This window comes from Plecotus auritus, assembly GCF_963455305.1.
Source record: "Plecotus auritus genome assembly, chromosome: 5".
Classification (NCBI taxonomy): domain Eukaryota; kingdom Metazoa; phylum Chordata; class Mammalia; order Chiroptera; family Vespertilionidae; genus Plecotus; species Plecotus auritus.
The window spans coordinates 170,142,547-170,162,628 of NC_137776.1; the positions used below are offsets into that span (position 1 = coordinate 170,142,547).

A 20,082-nucleotide genomic window follows, 5' to 3' on the forward strand; every position below is an offset into this window, starting at 1 on the left:
GTTGGGTTCCGTCCAACTTTGCCATGACTTGCTTGACCCTGGGCCAACCTCTTCCCCTTGATGGGCCTGTCCCCTCCTGGAGGCAGACTTCAGCAGGTGGGATAGCATCTGAAGCAGAGCTGGGCAGGAGCTGGTGTCTGCTTCAGGGAAAGTGTGGGCCCTTCTCCCAGGAGACCCTGGGACCAGCAAAGACCTCACTTCCAAGCTGGCTGAGCCATGGGGCGGGGGGAGGTGGGAGGTGGGGAGTGGGAGGGAGGGGCTTACAGCCCACCTGCTCCATGCCCGGAAGAGGGGACAATGCTGGCTCACTCAGTGCGCCAAGACCACCACTGCCATTGGCTTGAGGGGTCTTCCCTGCGTGCAGTGCCACCAGGTGAACCAAGTGCTGGTGCAGAACCCCTTAGCAAAGGACAACATCAGCCCATGACTCGAGGGTCACCCCCAGAAAATCTCCCGAGACAGCTGAATGGAGAGGCGAGCCAGGCTTAAAATAGCTAAATAAATCTTTAATATTTCTAATTGCAAATGTACAGAAATTGCACAGCCACACAGTCTTAGAACACCAACAGCTTCCTCTGTACATTATTACAGTTAAAAGTCACAGCGGGAGAGGCTCCGGCCAGACTCCACGTTTGCAGTTTTGTCCTTTTCACATACTTACAAAAGGGGGGCAGGGAGGTGTGGGCCGGGTGGCTTGGGGGCCGAGTGTAGAAAAGAGGGGGGCTGTTTCCCTGGACAGTCTGCCTTCCGCAGACAGACGGGTGGGAGGAAGAGGTGCATCCCAGCAGATGCTCTATGGGGGAGGGGAGAGCTCTGGCCTCGGTTCCCCACCCCCTTTATTGGGCAGTTGGAAAAAGTCTTCACTTATAGGAAGTTTGGCAGTTTCCTTCACCCTAAACATAAAAGTTCAGCAAAAAAAGTCAGGCCTCTCTGTGTTGGCAAAGGAGGGGAGAGGGTCTCCCGTAGGGTCTGGGCTGGGACCGTGGTCCTCCCCTCACCCCTTCCCTGGGGGCCCTCTGTCTGCAGGCTGTCCAGCACCACGACGCGGGTTCTGTGTGGCCCAGGCGAGAGCCCCCTTTGCTGGCCCAGCCAGGGCGCATGTGCCCATCACCCCCACCCAGACAGCACACTGCAAAGCAAACAAATTAATGCCAGGGGCAGGGGGAAAACCCCAGCACCCAAATCCCAAACTTCTTCCTCCTGCCCAATACTGTTCTCTAGATTAAAATATAAAATACCATCGGAGAGCAGCGGTCCCGGGCAGCCCTCGGCAGCACCAGGACTAGAGGACTATGTACAACCATTAGATGAAATAGTTACATTACAGTCAAACACCAAGAACATTTACAAAAATGGTCAGACTTGCAATTCAGATAAAAATCTGTGGAGTCTGTACACGTTTACAGTTTTTGCACTAGGTAAATAAGGTTTTGGCCTGAGAGCTCACAGCCCAGCCAAGGGCCGCCAGCACCGGCCACCGCGCTGGCCTCCTGCGCCTGCTGTCGGGCCCTGGGAACCTCCCCTGTATTGCTAAGAGGCGCTCAGTCCAAGGTCGTTCTACGAGGCATTCGGTGGGAGGAGAGTCAGGTTGGGGCGGGGGGGGCTCACTGGGCTGTGGGGGGACAAAACTGAACCAGGACATCACTGGGGCCAGGCCCTGCCTGTGAGACCAGGAGTGGGAGCAGGGCCTCAGGCCCCACGGCCTGCCTTCCTGAGGTCTGTGACCCTGGGGGGGCTGCCCTCGCCCACCAGCATGTCTCTGGCCTGACTGTACTGCAGGTTTTGTCTTAGAGCCCATTCCCTGAGCATGGTCCAGGCCCAGGACGGGGTTCAGTGTGGTCTGGGCCACCCCTCCCCTCTCGCCCTCTTGGTGGGCTCTATGGCAACCCCAGCCCAGGCGCCACGTCTCCAGGCCCTGGGGCAGGAAGGGCTCAGCACTCTTTCCAAGGGTCTCCTCGCTTCCTGAGGCTGAGGGCTGGCCCTGGCTCAGCCCGTCTCTGCTGCGGGGCAAAGGCCCGACTTTTGTATCCAGGGCTGGGGCTGGGAACAGGGAGGGGCCCAGAGACCCAAGCTCCTGCCCACCTATGTCCCGCAAGTGGGGCGGCAGGCTGAACAGCTACAGAACAGCCTAGAGCTGAGGAAAACCAGCCCCAGCTGTGGGTGTGCCCCTTCCCTGTCTGCAGCGCCTGGTCCTTGGCTGGGGGCCCCCCGGGAAGGGTGAGGAGGAGGCGGCCGCACACATGGGGCCGGGTGCAGGCCGCTGCTGTCTTGGAGAGGGAGCAAGTCTAACATCCTCCAGGGCCGCTATTTCCCATGCAGTGCGCACGCTCAATTTAAAAGGCCCCTGTGTTCCAGCAAGCGAGCAAGCGGGCTTTTGTTTCTAATGCATACTGTGAAAGGAAAAGAAATCACAGTTATCCGCCTGCTCAGGGTTGTGGGCATTAGAATTTTTTAACCCTCAACGAGGAAAGATCAGCCCTTCTCTCGGGATGGGCACCAGCGGCCACTCCCTGCAGGGCCACAGGAGGGCAAGCAGTGCCACTGGGCCAACTCTGCCCAGGTCTTTGGCTTTAGGAGCCCAGACATTGGCCCGGTGGCAAGTGAGGGCGGCTCTGATGCGGGGCCAAGGCCCACAGGTGCGAGGGTCCAGAGGACAGAGACTGCGCCTCACTGGGTCTTTTCGGCAGAATAAGGAGGGAGGGAGGAAGGAGAAGGCGGGAATGTGGGGGCAGGTCTGGGTGAATCCTCGGTTCCTCACAGCTGGGCCCCGACAGGCTGCATGCAGTGGCAGGTGCTCAGAGCCGGGCAGGGGACACGGACCTCAGGCAGCTCCATCCTCCCCACCCCACCCCCGCCCCCGCCTGCCCACCGACCTGTCTGCTCCTGAAACTGAAGGGCAGAGCCCACAGGGAGGGGCCTGGGCCCAGCTCTTTACTCCCCCACCTCTCCGGGCAGCTCCCTCCCTGGGGAGCGCGGGGGTACATGCACTTGGCCAGGTCAAGAAGGAAAGGTGACACACACCAAATTCAATAACCAACAGAGACATATTTTGGCCGCCCCCGCTCCCGCCAGGCTGTCCCACTCCCCGCGTGCAGTCTCTTCGGCCTGAACCCAACACGCTTCTTGGGCAGAAGAGAGGGGGGCTCCCGCTGCGTCGGTCTCTCTCGGCTCCCTCTGTGGCCGCCTCCTGGACCGTGGGCGGAGGGCACGGGAGACGAGCCTCGGCCTCTTGCCCCCCGCGCAGGGGCTGCAACTGTGGGGAGCTCCTCCCCAGGCCGAGGCCCGGCCCTGGGCCACCACAGTCCTCCCTCTCCTCGGGCAGGTTAACAATTGCTGCTGTTTCTGAACTCGCCGTTCTCGGTAATCTGCAATTTGGTGGGGTTGGTGGGGGAGATGCCGTTACGGGCCTGCATGCTGTACCTCTCTTTCAGCTGTGTCAGGGCGCTCATGAGGCGGGCGTTGGCGGCGTCCAGGGAGGCGATGCGCTTCTCCTGTGGACAAAGAGGGCGTGAGAGGGGGTCACGGAGGGGAAGGATCTCCCTGGGGCTGTGTGGGCCTGTAGCAATGTGGCCAGGAGGAGAGGCCCGTGGAGCAGTGGGCGAGTGGGGCAGGGTGGCCTTGCCATCATGGGCCACGACCTCCTGGAGTCTGCCTGCCACATCGCCTGCCTCTCATCCCCAATAGAGCAGCTCTAGTGTCATCCATCAGTCACCTGAGGCCTGGAGGGCAGGTGCCCTGTGCCCATGCGTGACATGCAGAGGTCACAGCTCCCGGTCCTGCGTGCAGTTTACAGACTGGCCCTATGTCTGGGCTCTTGAGAGGAAAAGGGAACAGGCCTGGGGGAAGGAGGCCAGAGCCTCTACCTTGTCTCTCCTCTCAGTGCAGTTGGAAAGCCTCAGCTCTGAACAGAGCCCCTCCCACTCCCTGTGCCACCCCCAGACTTCCCCATTCACCTCCAATAGACCCACTCTCTGGTTAGCACCCCTGGTGAAAGGCAATACCTACCACGTTGCCCCAGTAGGGGAGGAGTTGCCCTACCCCTTTCACAACCTGTCCTAGTGAGCTTGTGGTCCACTGAGACCCTCAAGTCTGACTTCTCAGGGCAGGGATCCTGTTCTATCCCTCTGCAGCTTTTGCAGAGGGGTCTGACTAAGGATATGGAGAAGCCAAAGTCACCTCCCTTATCCTAGGTCCTTTACCACCTGTGGCCGACCTAAGGGCCAGAGCCCCCCACCTGGGCATCGATGATCTTCTGTTTGGAGTCTACAGCTGCTTGCATCTCTGCGTGGTCCTTCTTCAGCTCCTCCTCCACTGACATCAACCTGTGACCAGAGGCAAGGACAGTCAGCACTTGAGGGAGCAGATGATGAGGTGGGTGTGGGCCTTGTGGGCGCAGGTCACCACACCTGCCGAGGAGACATTTGCCTGGGACAGAGGCCCTCCAGCTGGCCCCTAGCCACAACATGGGCTGGATCTACTCCTTCCTTACACTTTGCCCCCAATTCTGTTTCCAATTCCCCAGAAGCCCCTGGGGCTGCCCCTTTCCTGATGTTCTTCCAGGAGGGTGTGAGTGGGTGCTCGGTCCTCCCCATCCTCCAGAGCCTGGCAGGTGGTATAAAGCTGTGGGAACATGGTTTGGGGGAAGACGGAGACCCTGGAGGGTCTAGAGCTCTCTCCTCCCGCTGCATTCATGGAGCTGTGCTGGGACTCGTGGTAGCGAGATGAATGAAGTGTAGTCCTTCACCTCAAGGCACACGTAAGGCAGCAGTAAGGCAGACAGAAAGACAGTAGCTACGCCCTGCACGGGAAGCTCGGGGGCCATGGGACAGAGCGGGAAGGAGCTAACCAGCTAACTGTCCTGAAGGGTGGGGAGGGGGGCACACACTGAACTGGACATCTGAAGGACAGCAAGGTCTGCGGGTGGGAAACAAGCAGAGAAGACGGGAGGAATGCCATCTGCAGAGGTTCAGAGTTAAGGCAGGTGTGGGTCTGTCACCAGCTGCTCCTTTCCTGAGACCCCTCCGGCTTCACCCTGCTGGTCTCTCCCACAACTGTCAATCACTCTCCGTCACTCCTACCTTCCAACTCCCTTCCTCTGGCTTCTGAAGCCCACACTCTCTGGTCTCCCTGCCAGCTCCCAGGCCACTGCTGGCAGATGCCATGTCCTGTCTGCCCCTAGGATGTCAGGGCTCCGCTTCCTCTCCGTTCTTCTCGCTCTACAAACACTCCTCAGATGAGCTCATCTACTCCCACGCTTCCTCCCCAGCCCAGCAGCAGTCCCCCTCCCCTGGGCGAGCACTAGCTCCCAGCACAGTAGGTGCACAGGGAGGCCAACAGTGCTGGGCAGGCACCACACAGGGTTGTCATGGGAAGTCAGTGTTCGGGAGCACTAGTCAGGAGAAAGAAGTGTGGGGCCACGTCAACGGGGGGGTTCCTGTCACAGGAAGGCAGTCATGGAACAAAGCCTACCAGAAGGGGGGTAGGGGGAAGGGGGAAGAAAGGCAGTAGATGGCATCATTAGAAGGGAAATTATACTGGGGGGAGACTTCTGTTTCCAGCTGTGGTGGAATAACAGGGACTAGATTTACCCTCCTGCCACAAAAGTAAATAAATAAATAAAAACTATAAAACCAGATAAAATACCTATAAAACAAAGTTTTCTAGATACTAAAAACTGGCAGCACAGTCCAGTGCCCCCTCCAAGAAAGGAACATGAAGTGTGAGCCCTGTTCAGCGCCTGGAGTGTCCAAGCCAAACAAGAGGAGGGAGGAGCGACCTCAGAATGGAGGAGACCCAGGGAGGGCAGGAGATGGGGCACTGGGATTCACAGGACATTGAGGACAGGAGGAAGATGCAGAGAGAGGGCCACCTGTCTCCTGAGGGGTCCCCTTAGGTCTTTGGCTGAGGATGGTCTGCATGCCTGTGAGAAAACAGCCAAGTTGAGACAAGAACCACTGGAAAGTTCACAAAACCACTCCAGGAATCGTGCACATTCCTTCCAAGCACAGTGGAAAGACGTGCTAACCCAGGAGGCCTCCCGTAGGATCCCCAGAAAGAAACTGCCAGATTGGGCCTTGATTGAAGGCTGTCTAGGACCCGCCCAATGAAGTGTAAATGTAAGCCTCAGCAGAATCCAAGGTGATTCCAGATAACCTCATTGTGTCCAGAACAAAGCCCAAAATATTTAAAGGAACACAAAACATCCAGCACGTAAATAAAATTCACAATGTCTGGCATCCAACCAAAAATACAGAGAAGTAGAAAAACATAACCCATAACCAGGAAGGAAGAAAACTAATCAGTAAAAACAGATCAGAAATGTCAGATGACAGAATTAGTAGGCAAGGACATTAAAACAACTGTTATAAACATATTGCACATGTTCAAGAAAATATAGAAAAGCATGAGCATAACGAGAAGTAGATGGGAGTTAAACCAAAGTCTAGAGGCAAAAGTATAATAGCTGATAAAAAAAAAAATACTGATAGAATTACTTAGCAGATTAGACACTGAAGAAGAAATGATTAGAGAACTTGAAGACAGAGCAATAGAAATGATCTAAGATAAAAGAAGAACGGAAACAACAGAGAATCAGTGGGATGTGGGGCAATATAAAGTAGCCCAACATATGTGCAATGGGAGTCCCAGAAAGCAAACTGACAAGTCATGACTATGTACCCACAGATCCAAGAGCTCAACAAACGCAAGAAACGTGAAGAAAACCACAGCAATCAGTGATGAGTAAATAAATCTTACAGCCAGAGGCAAAGATATGCTAAATACAGAGGGACAAAGATAACCACAGAGTGCCCATTGTTACAGCAGTATCAGCCTGGTATATCCTGAAGGTTAAAGCAGGCCCACTGCCTGTTTCTGTCAACAGCCACACCACACCCACAGTTCTGCTGTAACGGCAGAGTCGAATAGTTGCAACTGACACCATATGGCCTGCAAAGCTGAAGATATTTATCACCTGCCCCTTTCCAGAAAATTTCTAACTCCTGTCCTAAAGCAACAACAAAGAGATTAGCTAATAAACCAATGGAGGAGATAAAATGGAATCATAAAAATAATACAAAAGAGGGCCAGAAAAAGGAAATAAAACAGATAGTCCAAACAGAAAACAAGTAGCAAGATAATAGGTTTAAACATAATTATATTGACAATTACATTAAATGTAAGTGGTCTAAACACTTCAATTAAAAGGCAGAAACTTATCAAATAAAAAGAACCAACAATAGGGTGTCTGTAAGAGTAATTCTCTCTATATAGAAACAAAAAGATGGGTTAAAAGTATAAGGATTGAAAAGGATACACCAGGCTAATACTAATTAAAATAAAGTTCTGGCAGCTTTATTGATATCAAAGAAGATTTCAGAGCAAGGAATATTATGAGAGCTAAGGAGGATGACTTTATAATACAGAGGTTAGTTCATCAAAGTACTTAACAATCCTAATGTGTATACATCTAAGAATAGTGTTTCAGTGTACGTAAAGCAAAAACCAACAGAAATAAAAGGAGAAATAGACAAAGCCATAATTATGATTAGAAACTTCAATATCCTTTTCCCAGTAATTGACAGAACAAGCGGAAAAGCTAGTAAGGATACAGAAGACTTGAACGATACTATCAACCTAATTGACATTACATTAGTGAGGAAATATGCCAGGATTGGTTAGTAGAAATGTGTGAAATAAGCCACTGAATTCAGGAAAGCATGCACCTCTCAGAACAGACACAACGAGGAGGTGGTTAGGTTGAAGGTGATTCCATTTTTGTGACCACACATGTGAAGAGAGCCAAGAGCAGAGCTGGCCGTCAGCTGGACAGTGGGTTTCTAGTGACCCTGGTTATAGGCCCTCTGCTCACACTAACCATTTTCCAACGAACAAACCCAGAGGTAAATGAAACAAGAATTAGGAGCAGAAAAACAGGCCGTCTAAATAGGAGGAATTTGGGGAGGGTTTCTGTAGTGAATAAATTTAGCATGAAGCAGGGTGTGCTGGGGAACATCCTGGCTACTGCTCTCCTGTGAAATCTGTCCAGACGACAGGCTCTTGTACCTGGTGTTACTGTCATAAGAAAGTCAACTCCAGGACTGGGACTCTGTGGGTTGGCCTGGATGCTACACTTTGCACCTTTGCACTCCCTGCCCACAAGACACAAAGGTGTGCCACCCTACTCAAAAGCAAGGGGGGGGGGGGAGGGAGAGAGGAGGGGGGATCAACACAGAATCTGATATAAACCATCAATAAAGATGAGTCAGAATTAAAATCAATGCCCCCTCCCCCTCCCCGGGCCATCTTCCTGTATGACCCATAGGCACCTTAAAACTCAACACATCCAACATTGGCACCATCACCATCCCTCTCCCTCCCCACCTGAACTGCTTCTCTTCCAAAGTTCCCCATCTCAGTAATTAGCACGACACACCCAGATGCTCTTGGTAGAAGTCTGGGATTATTCTGTCTCCTTCCTCCCTCTCACCTCCCACCTTCAGCCACAGAAAGTAATTGACATTCATTCCTATTTTTCCTGCCCTGAATTGGGTCCTCATTGTCTTTCTTGGCACCTCCAATCTGGCTTCTGCACTCCCCTGAGAGTGCTCACCAAGAAAGTGGGACTCCGTACGGGGCCCACAGGTCCTCCCAGAGCTGGCCTCCGCTGACCTCACTTCCGCCAGGCCTGGTTTGCATTCTACCATCAGCACACACTGTACCCTGTGGGGCTCCCACACTCCACGCTATCTTCTACTTCCAGGCCTGTGCCACACTGTCCCCACCGCCTGGGACACTTCTTTCCTTCCTGTCTCCACACCACTCATCCTGCAGCTGGTCAGCCCCCCGCCCCCGGGGCCTCCTGGAGGGCAGTGTGGGGCCAGGACTGGACCCAGAGCAGGAACAGGACCCCTCACCTGCTGATGATGCCCTTCATCTGGATGTCTTTGTCCTCCTGCTGCCGCCGCAGGCGCTCCTCGCCCTCCTCCAGCCGCGCCTGGTACTCCAGCACCAGCTTCTGCGTTGTCTCCTCCTGGCACTTGAACAGGGTCTCATACTCCTCCAGCTTTTTGGTGGAGATTCGTAACTTGTCCTGCAGCACTGCCAGGTCCTGCCAGGAGGGCAGCGTGCCACAGCACAGCACCCAGGACAGAGAGCACAGCCGTGTGAGCCCAAGCAGGCAGCCAGGGTGGGAGGGAACCCAGGTCGAACACCCCAGGGACTGTCCCCACCCCAGCTCACGTCCCACAGTGAGGAGATGCCCCCATCTGGGGCTCTCTCCACGCCAAGCTCCCATCCCCCTCGTCTGACCTTACAGCTGTGAAGGGGATGAAGACTCAGAAGTAAATTTAATTAAGATCTTTAGCTTTTTATAACAAACAAAGGTTAAGATTTGACAGTTCCCTGTGAGATGGGGGCTCTATAGGAGGGGAAACTGAGGCTCCGAAGGCAAGTGACCAAGTCACATGGAAAGTCGAGTGACTGACCGGTCGGGTAAGATCCAGCCTCCCAGCCTCTATCTGACCCTAAAGCCAGGTGGTGGTGGAAGAAAGTGAGGGGGTGGGGGGAAGGAGAGGTCAAGGGCAGGGTGGCCTGGCTTTCTGGCTCTGACTCAGTGCAGCACGCTCAGCCTTTGGGGGAGTCAAGGGTGGGTAAGGCAGCAAGAGAAGCACCAAGCCAGGAGGCTGTGCGGGCTGGACAGAGGGCAAGGCAGGCTGACGCCAGAGTCAGGGGCTGGGGCCAAGGTGCCGTGAGAACACAGGCTGGGGGAGGCAGGAAGAGCCTCTCCTTGAGTCCTGGCAATAGGAGCCCAACTCTCTCAACAGCAAAGGACTGTCCCGAGGTCAGAGGGCAGCAAAGCCAGAGATCCACCTCAAAGGTAATCCCTGAAGCAAAGCTGGACCCACAGGGGAGCCTGGCTCCACCCCAGATCTTCTGCCCACCCCTGCTCAGCTGGCCAGAGGAGTGAGGGGAGGGCCTGCCAGAGGCAGGACCAGGTCTCCAGGGAGCTCAGGGAACAAAGGCCTCCTGGATTTGCCTGTGAAGGTTAGCAGCAAAGAGGGTGAGAGAAGCAGCAGCTCGTTCAGCCAAGGGACAACGAGGAAGGAGGGCACGCCAGCCTGGCCCGAGGAGCGTTCAGGCCATCCTTGCAATTCACAAATGGAAATCTGAGCCTCAGACAGGCACAGAGCCCGGCCCCAGGTCCATGCAGGGAGCCTGGGGTGAGGCTGGCCCTCCTTGCTCCCCAGCCAAACTGTGGCTCTTGGGAGCACTGTGCCCATGTCCCCTTCACATAATTATGGAGAAAGCAGGTGGATGCGGTGGGCCACGGGGAGAGGGAGGGGGCGGCATGCAGCATGGACATGGACCTCGCCCTAGGCCACGGAGAGGGAGCTGCCGCCTGACCTTCACGGCCCTGCCTGAGGCTGCCACAGGCTTCCCTGGGGCCGAGAGTGAGAGGGGGAGTGACTGCTGCCTGGGGCCTTGACGGGTAGACCTGGGCTCTGGCCTCCAGGAGACAAGAACCAGCCATGGATCCAGGGCAGCCATCACACCACTGGGAGAATGGGAGGCACCCCACTGCCCACCAAGTGCCAGATGTGTGTGGTGGGTGGAACGTGGGTATTTTAGAACCACTTTTTCCCCTGGAGGAGAAGGGGACTGGGAAAAGAGCCAGGCCTTGGGCAGGCACAGCCCAGAGTGGAGGGGACCTGGCTGGGGCACTCTCCCAGCTGTCTCGGGGACTCATCCCTCCACCGCCACATGCATGAGGCTCCCTCAGGGTCTCCATGCGCCTCTTTGGCACCCTCAACCCCCAAGTCCCAGCTGAGTCTCACGTACAGCCCGTGTGGGAAACCTCAGGTCTAACCTACATCCCTCCTGCTGCTCTTCTTCCAGATCCCACTGACTGCTGTCCTCACATGAAACCAGGGGTTGAGAGGGGACTGGCCATTTGCAGGAGCAAGCAGTGCCCCCTCACTCAGGTCTCGAGGGGAGAGAATCCTGCCAGCTGCCAAGGGATGCAGCCCCTCCCTGTCCCGAACTGACAGGGTCCAGCGTTACCTTTTCTGCTTGGCTGAGCTCCTCCTTACTCCTTAGCCTATCCCTGTGGGGGGGATCTGGGCCCAGTCCCTCGTCTTCTAACAACTGTGCGTTCATGGTCAAGAGCCAAGCAGCTGTGCGGTCCAGGGCATTGGGGCTCACAGGTGAAGGGCCCTACAATGAAACACAGCTGTGAGGGCTGGAGGGCAGCAGGGGGAGGGAAGGAGATGGGAGTAGCACCCAGTGAGCCACGAGAACATGTGGCTCAGAGGCACGGGAGGAGGGAGGGGACCTTCAGCTCACCGGGCATCTACGGAGGCAGCAGTGCCTGACCGAGGAAGCTCCAGCTCCCACAGTCAAGCGCCCAGGTGAGAATGGGGGGCTGGCCCGGGAAGACCAGGTGCTCTACCCAAAGCACGACAGTTCCATGTACTGCATGCAGCCCCTGGGAGCACACGTGTGCCCTGGCAGCTGGGCTCTGGAGGCCAGCTCCGAGCCGGTCACAGGTCAAGTCCTACCCTAGGCAGGGCATCAACAGGCTTAGAACTGAAGATGGACTGACCCCTCCCTCTCTCCCTGACCCCAGCTGTCTCGGGGGAAACTGGCAGAGGGACCCTGAGGCTGCAGTGTCCCTGGTTCACAGGACTGAGGCAGAGGCCAGCAGGGCCAGGGGAGAGGAGAGGTGTATGTGGTGGGCTGGGGCCGAACATGGCATCATTCAGCATGGGATGGCAGCTGGGTGAGGGAGATGAAATGGCCGGGAGGAGCAGCATGGCATGGGGAGGACCACCCTCAGGCCTGCCCTCCACCTGCGCACTGACCTGCTTGTGCACCGCTCGAGGCTTCAGCTCAGGGCTGTCGCCCTTGGAGGAGGAGGACTGCTGCCGCAGCCGGGCTCCGGGGCCAGCCCAGTCGGGCGAGGCCGACGCCAGGGTCCCGCTCGAGGGCCGAGGGTACTGCAGGGTGCTCAGCAGGGTGGGCGGTGTCCGGCCACGGGGCGCAGGAGGTGGTGGTGGGGGCGGGGGCGGCGGCTGGTCGATCCGACGCTGGGGCCCGGCACTGTTCTGCCGTGGCACCGTGGGCTGCCCGCCCTTTTCAGTCAGTGACATCTGCCGCCGTGCCAGCTCCCCTGGCCGCCGCCCGAGCTCCTCGGCAGCGCTGCTGAAACTTCCCAGCTTGGCGGCGGCTGCCAGCTCCTCACTGTTGCTGTGGGAGCTCAGGGAGCTGTGGCCCTCGGAGCCTGAGTCGCCAAGGCCGCGGGGCGACAGCGGCAGGCCAGCCGCCATCTGGTACACAGGGTTCTGGAAAGAGAGCGGTGCCAACAGCTGGGGCCGGCCTGGTGCTCCCTCGGAGGTGCCCGGTGTGGTCGGCGTCTGGCCTGCCCGCCGCACTGTGGCCAGCCCTGCCAGGCTCACGGGGGCTGCCCGGGCTGGCCACCCAGCCACCAGCTGAGCTGCAGGCATCTGCCCATCAGTGGTGAGAGCGTCGGGGCCCGCTGGGGAGGCTGCCTCCCCATCCAGCGTGCGGGTGTCTTGGAGGTCCACCATGGACAGGCTCTTGCCACCGTTGGCCATCTGAAGATCAGGCTCGTTGGCTTCCGAGTAACTCGAGCTGCGGGCAGGTGAGGGCTGGACCCCGGAGGACCTTGTGACAAAAAACAAGTCCTTGTTTTCGGGGGTTGGAGACGGTAACCGGGTGAAATCTATCAGACTGCAGGGAGACAAGCACACACAGGGAAAGAAGGGGGAAGAGAAGAACTGTGAGTGCGGCCAAGGCGGGTCCAAACCGAGAGCCCCCGCCAAGCTGCCGGGCCTGGCGGCCGGAGCCAAGGCTGGGGGAGGAGAGGGAGGGCGGGGCGGGGAGGGGAGGGGAGGCGCTGGGGCAGCAAGAATGGGAGAGTCCTGGGGCCCAGATGCAAAACCCACAGCCTGGGCAGCCGACCCCAGTGGAAGCCACCGTGGACTGGCTGGCTGAGGTGGCAGCTCCTGCACAGAACCTGTGCCGGGGGCCCGCGCAGCTAGTGGCAGGTCAGCTGCATCTTGGGACGATGGAGCAGTCGAGGCCAGGGTGTTCTGGAAATTTCCCTCAGCTGAACCCCAACCCACAACGCAGTGGCTCTCTGCTCCCCAGGGTCCTGCACAGAGGAAGCCGACTTCAAAGCCACTAGGGCTCTTGCTGCCTCTTCCTTCTTGCTCCTCATCAGCCTGAGAACCGAGGTGGGGGCCTGGTGAAGCCTCCCCTGCCCAGCCTCCTGCTGCCACACCCCTTGACTGACTGACAGGCAGGTGGGGGCTGGCGTTTCTGCTAAAAACACGGAATCAGAAGAGGATCCTCAGGCATGACTCATGCGCGGAGGAACTGCCCCTGCAGTGGCAGGCAGGGCCCTCCCCGGGTCTTCAACCTCTTACTATACCCTCCCCGAATGTGGACCCTTAGAAGAAGGCACAATGGAGTGGGGCCAGCCAGGCTTGGGAGGGAACGTTCTGGGGGTGAAAAGGGCTCTGAGGGGACTGGAGGCAGCAAGGACTTTAGGGTTTGACATGGGCTTGGAAGGGGAGTAAGAGTTGGCTTAGCCTGGAATGGAGAGAGGAAGTGCCAAGCACCTACTGCTGGGCTTCGGCAGGGCAGGCTGTGACCGCTTGACAGCACTTGTGGGCTGAGAAGACGTGGACAAGGCGGCAGTGGAGCTGGGAGAAACCCATGCCAGCAGCACACCTGGTCAGGTCTCCTCAAAGCCACGTACCCGGCCATCTCTCAGCCACGGTGTGTCCCCACCTGAACTAGATTTGCCTCAGTAGGCAGGCTGCATGAGTGAACCCCAAGACTCAGAGGGACCTGAGACATGGCATCTGGCCTCCAGTCCTGTGCATCACACCCTCATCCACTTAAAAGCCCGCCACTGCCACCACCTTCAGGGGAGACCTGACTCCCAATTCCGCTGGCCCAGCCACATCCTCACCAGCTGGTCCTAGGCGGCCCCTGGTAGGGAGGGGAGTGTACGAAGGAGGCATAAAGGGGTCAATAGAAACAGCTGTTGTAAAGGAATAGCCTCATTTTGATATCAATATTAGAGAATGTTTCCCTCTTCCTCCACCAAGTGTGCATTTTGCCCCAGGCTGAGGGCTTAGAGTGAGGGTCAGGCCTGAGCTCCCAGCCTCAAAGCCTTGTAGTCACCCAGACTCCTGCTGAACACACACCCCTGTGCTCCACTTTTGGAGATTCTGACTGGGCCGAGCAAATACCAGGAGAACCGGTATTTTTAACACCCCTAGACGATCTGGAGGTATTTGGGGACCAGTAATTGTTCTTCAACAGAACATTGTTGCCTTTGTGTTAGTCCCTCTACCCAGAATGCTTTTCCCATCAATGAAAATGCTCAAAACTACTAAAATGCTAAAAAGCTCAAAACTACAGCACCACCTCATCCAGGCAGCCTTCCCTGATTTTTCCTAAAAGGAGGCTCACTACTTAGGGTCTGCACAACACATTTCCAGGCTCACCAGCTTGTTTTATAAACACCTGTGTCGGCCTCCTCCTGCCCAGCCTGAGACTGCATGCAGATGGGCTGCATTTTGTCTGCACGTGCATCCCACAATGCCCAGCACACCTGGCGGCTCTTACCCAGAGAGATCATTCTCGATCACCATCTTCTGCAGCCCAGCCGAGATGCTGCTGCTGCCAGAGCCAGGCGTGGAGGCCAGGTCATTTGTCCCTGGGAGCTGCCCACTGCCCGGGGTGCTCAGTGCCGTGTGGACGTCCCTCAGGATTCGAGGCAGGGGCCCCAGTTTGGATACGATGCTCTGTAAAGACACACGAAGAGGCAGATGTAACCTGTTGGGGCCACCTGGAGAGGCCAAGTGAGCTGCAGCCACGGGGGTTTAAAACAGCGAGGAACCAGGCAGAAATGCAGGTTGCCCTCCCCTACCAGTCAGATCCAGCAGGTCGGAGAGGGGGAAGCCAAGGACTGTGCAAATTACATATTTACCAGCTCCCCAAATATTTCTGAGATGAAGGTGTGAGGCCCACAAGGAGAAACGCTGACCCAGTCCTAGCCTTTGACCCTAGTCACCCTACCTTTGCCTCTAGGGAGGAAAACCCACGTGGAATCCAGAACTTCTCGCACCCACACCTCCCCATCTCAGAGGCTTCTGGGACAGCCCCTCCCACATCACCTCCTCCAGAGGGTGGGCGGGGGCCTGACCCATCAACACCCGAGGCCCAGTGGACATGGTCCAGGCACAGAGCAGGCACCATCATGTGCCAGCCAGACGATTAGCAAGTGGAGGGCCAGGCATGGTTAAGACTGATGGTGCTAAGGATGCCAGGCTGTGGGGCCGAGCTGAGGGAAGGGGACCCTGCCTTCACCTGCTTAGGCACTGGTTTCCAGGTAGGACTTTGTGCAGAAAGAAAATGCAAAAACTTGTGTTGTCATCAACAGAGCAGAGGCTCGGTAGGCAAAGCGCTCCATTTCAGTCCTGCTGCAGCACTGTCAGCTGTGATGGCTGCTGACCACGTGCTCCTTGGTTTCCATTCCCCTCCATGTCTCTCGCAGCCAAAGGGCAGTGGACAAAAATGAGCAGAAATGACTGCGGCAGCATCTGTTGGTGGTGAAAAGCTGGACTAACCCGAGTGTCCAGCAACAGGGGGCCGGTGAAATGAACGGCAGTCAGGATGGGAGAGTCTGTGGCCGTCAGCAAGGTCACAGCCACGGAGCAGACATCCACACGGAGTGTGTGAGAAACACACTGCAGTGCACACCTACGTTCTCCCTTTCACACACTCCAAAAAGGAAAAGAGCTCTGTGCTTGAGACGTACCGAACACACGCGATGCATCCAGAGGCTGCAGCCCCGAGCGCCCTGTGTGGTCACCTCCGGGAAACGGGACAGGAGCAGGGAGCCTCCCAGCCCTGTTGCAGCAGGAACTGCTTTTGTAAGGGGGTCTCTCGGAGCCCCAGGAAGCAACACATCTCCCGGAGGTCGACGGTGGCAGATACAGCCCTTGCTGCCAAGAACCTGTCCACTGTGGGCAGAGCTGCTGGGGGCGGGGAGTGGAGCCCCGGGTGGCAGAGGGCACACACTGGTGGCTGCAGCCATCTCAGGGGTTTCTGGGCAACAACCATTTCAACTGACTTGACGGCCAAGGGCAACTGTGGGGAGGTTTGTAGGAAGGTTTGTAACTTCCTGCCTGGCACTTGAAGGTATAGTAGAGCATACTTGGTCTTTTTCTTATGGTGCCCTTAAAACCCAGAATGAGGACATTTTCACAGAAAGAGCTAAATCTGATCACATTTCTCACAGGTAGGGAACACACCTTCATACGTGGAATCCACCAACTCAGCGCCGAGTGCGCAGAGACATAGCCAAAGCCCCAGTACCCAGAACGGACGCCCAGCCCGCAGGTGCTGGCGAGCGAGTGTGGCACTCCCCACCAGGGAAGCGGGGCCCGGAGATCCCAGCGTGTGCCTACAGGGCCTGAGTGGGAACTGTGAGCCCCAGCACCTGGGCAGGCTGCTGCTCGGTACCACACAGGACAGCTCTGTGCCCGCACCCTGCCCATGGGACAGGTACCTGCTCCAGCTGGCTGACGGCCTCCCAGAGCAGCGCGTGCAGGCTGGACAGCTCGCGGCCCAGGTCGATGTAGCCCTCGAAGCCGGCCGTGTTGGAGATGGTCTCAGGGTTGGAGATCTCCAGCAGGAAGCGCTGCATGTTGGTCCACTCGTGCTCCAGGAACTGGTTCATGAACGACATGTACTCCTCCTTGCTGCCAAACCTGGAGGGAGAGCAGGCGGGGTGAGCGACCCAGGCCCGCCCAGGAGCCCTCCTTCTCGGAGATACCGGCCCTCAGGTCCCATCCCTCCTCACCCACTGTGGCCACTAACTCCACCAGCCAGCCGATCCGCTAAGACTCAGGGCCCTCGTTCCTCAGGGACGGTGTTCTGGACCCCTTCTCACAGGACCTGGAATGCTCGGTGGCCCTCACTCCCCTCTCACTGCCCGTCACAATCTCCTTCCTCTCTCCCTCCTGGTTCCCAAGGCCTGGTGGGCAGATGATCCCCAATCTATGCTCGGCCAGGCCTCTCTGCTGAGCCTGCAGACGTGTGTGTCCACAGCATCTCCCCTCGCACCCACCTGGCCAAGTCTGAAGTCATCACCGTCACCCCAAGCCCATGCCCTCCTCCCAGGCTCCCTGTCCCAAGTAGAGACACCATGTCCACCAGAGAGCTGAGCCAGAGCCTGTCCCGTCATCTCCTCCCTCCCACATAGCAAGGCCGCTGAGTTTGTCTTATCACCCCTTGGCCTTGCAGCCCCTGCCTCCTGCATCACCTCTCCAAACCCAACTCCCTTTCGCTCTCCTGCGGGCTCTCAGCTGCCAGTCCCGCTCCCTCCAACCTCCTGCCCTACGGCTGTCAAGCTGACCTTTTTAGGACCCAGAACAGACAAGGGCCATCCCCTCCCATGCTTAAGGCCCTGCCTTGCCTTCAGGTCCCTGCATCTTCCTGGGTCTCCTCTCCCACTTCTCCCTGCCTGCCACTTGAAGATTCAGGAATGGCAGGGTGCCTTGTCTCTACACCACACGGCCCTCCCAGGAGCTGCACTGCCTCTGCTCCCATCACACAGCTGGGGGCATGTGTCTGGGGAAGTCTCCCTGTTTCCTCTCCCAACAAGCTGAGGGCCCTCCCGAGAGACCGTGTGCACCTCTGTCGCCCTCCCCTGCCGAAGTGCTGGGACCAGGTGTGACTTGGAGCTCAGCACCGAGGGGGCCCAGAACTGGCGACTGGATGACCCAGCCCTCCCGTTTCTGCCCCCTTGCTCTAAGGTATAGCACAAACACTGACGTGCTGGACAAGCAATGACATCCTTGACAGCATCACACAAGGACAGTGTGAAACAGCCCGAGTGCCGACCACAGGGGACGGGCTAAGGAAATACGGGCCCTCCTCCCTTGAAGGCATATTAGTCATTCATGTCAAAATGTGGCTTATGGATGTTAAGCACATGGGAGAATCCTTATTATTAAATGTTCATTCAAAAATGCTGCAGGAAAAAACATCTTGTCTTCTCACCTCTGAAAATTAAGGAAACATACCCAAATGGCATGTACCTTCGGGAGGGAGGGAGGACAGGGTGTGGAGGGGATTTCATTCTGAAAAGGGCGAGAGGGAGGACTGAGCATGACGGGACAAAAGGAGGGCCCATTGTGCAGCCCAGCTCTAGGGAAGAAACACCCATGCCTGCCCCTTTGGCCTCCTGCCCGCCGGGGATGCAACACTCACTTGGCGAAGTTGGCCAGGTTCTGGGTAACCTTGGCGATGAGGGTGAGGGTGCGGGCAGTGCGGTCATCGGGGTACTCCTGCAGCAGGTTGAAGAGGGAGGGCGACATGATGGCCGGGCAGAGGAAGCGCAGAAACAGGGAGGCGCTGATGAGCCGCTCGCTGATGTCCGGCCGGCCGCGGCTGCTGCATTCTTGCCGCCACGAGGCAAACACCTCTTTCAGCTCCCGTGGGAAGACACTGGGTAGGAATAGACAAGAGTGGGCCTGGTGGTCAGGCAGGGCACCAGGACAGGTGGGTGCAGAGTAGGGACCTGGTTCTGGGTCCGATGGAACCCTGAGCTCCAACCCTGATAGCTATGAGCTGGCCCTGCTGCCCATCACCATCTATCATCCATTCATCATCCATCCACCTATCCATCACCCACCGGACAGGGCTGCTGGGGGAGCTGAGGCAGCACAGGGCAGGCAGAGCGAGTGCTCAGGAAGAGCAAGGGGCAGGCACCCCCAAGCAGGGGCAGGCACCCCCAAGCAGGGGCAGGCACCCCCAAGCAGGGCCAGGCACTGAGTATGACATCTACCCATAGCACCCAGAACTGAGAGGTGCCTCTGGGTCTCTGACAAACACCAGAAAGAGGAAATGGAAAATCATTGTCCAAGGTATGTTTCCCTGAGTCCCACACCCATTGCCCTAGGGATAGCAGGGCAGTGTGAAAACAGCCTGGCCCCAGGGCAGGAAGTGTGTTCCCTCAGAGTTCAAGGCTCTCAGGTCACCGCCGCCCCCCCCCCCCGCCCAGCACCCCCTCAGTGCCATGGGTTATGTGACCTAGCCCGAGGGGCCAGGCTGGTCCCAGGTGAGCCCAGGAGCAAAGGAGCCTGCGCAGGGGGGCCTCCCCCACTGGTTCTGACCATTCCTCGCCTAGCAGGCCTCTCTGCTGAACTATCCCGGGGCCCTTTGGTGTGCCCAGCCCTGAGCTGGTGGCTCCACCAGCCCGGGTGCTCCCAGCATGTGCAGGAAGCAGATTTAGACGCAAGCACAATCCCACTCTGATGGGATCAGGGCTGGGACAGAGGAAGCCCAAGAGGGGTGAGCTGACCTAAGGCAGGCCACAGAGGGAGCCAGGTATAAGGCCTTAAAGGAGAAAGGGAAGAAGTATCGCTGGGGGTGGGGCTCGAGTGGGGAGGGGGACACAGGTCCTGAGCTGGAGCAGTGACTGGAGAAAATCTGAGCAGCCCGTCCAGTGTGAAAATAACCCATGCTCGGCGCTGGCAGCAAGTCCCCGCCCTGGACGGTTACGCCTGCCTCACCATGAGCAAGGCTGCACCCTGCACACAGTCAGCTGGCACCACACCGACCCAGGAGCAAGCAGGTGCCCTGCGGGCCGTGGCCCACGCACCAATCCTGGCCCTGACTGTGGTCCTCTCTGGACGGCCCGTCCGCACGCCCTGCTCCTTCCCTCGGGGCTGCAGCACTACGTTCTCCTTAGACCCCCATCCTTTCTTCTCCGTCTCTACAGTGCAGGCACCCACGAGCCCCGGCTGGGCCCGATCACAAGCTGTGACGTGAGCACCAAGCTCCTACGGACAGACGAGGGGTCTCAGGTTAAGTCATCCACCCACCCCAGGGGGGTGCCCGAACCGCGCCTTGTCGGTCCCGCTCCCTGTGCAGCCCCAGCACCTACAACAACAGCACCAGTCACAGAGGGCGCTCACGAATGAACACGTGCAGTGGACTGCCACTGCGCCCAAATTCTCCACGCAGCACACCCCG

General features: G+C 57.6%; 1 protein-coding gene across 12 annotated transcripts in view; it reads right to left on the bottom strand.

Moving 5' to 3' along the window:
• Nucleotides 1-487: 487 nt before the first annotated feature.
• Nucleotides 488-20,082, bottom strand: part of DAB2IP (DAB2 interacting protein) — a 180,792-nt gene continuing 161,197 nt past the window's right edge. For 7 of the 12 annotated variants that reach the window (XM_080667701.1, XM_080667699.1, XM_080667695.1 and 4 more), the window contains 8 exons: nt 18,316-18,552; nt 16,610-16,811; nt 14,662-14,840; nt 11,862-12,750; nt 11,062-11,214; nt 8,916-9,109; nt 4,235-4,322; nt 494-3,491 (listed from right to left, as the gene is read on the bottom strand). In XM_080667701.1, the coding sequence (XP_080523827.1) occupies nt 3,324-3,491; nt 4,235-4,322; nt 8,916-9,109; nt 11,062-11,214; nt 11,862-12,750; nt 14,662-14,840; nt 16,610-16,811; nt 18,316-18,552 (2,110 nt within the window). In that variant the 3' untranslated portion in view covers nt 494-3,323. Of the gene's footprint in view, nt 3,492-4,234; nt 4,323-8,915; nt 9,110-11,061; nt 11,215-11,861; nt 12,751-14,661; nt 14,841-16,609; nt 16,812-18,315; nt 18,553-20,082 lie in introns of all 12 variants that reach the window. The other 5 variants (XM_080667702.1, XM_080667705.1, XM_080667704.1 and 2 more) reach the window with 5 other exon arrangements.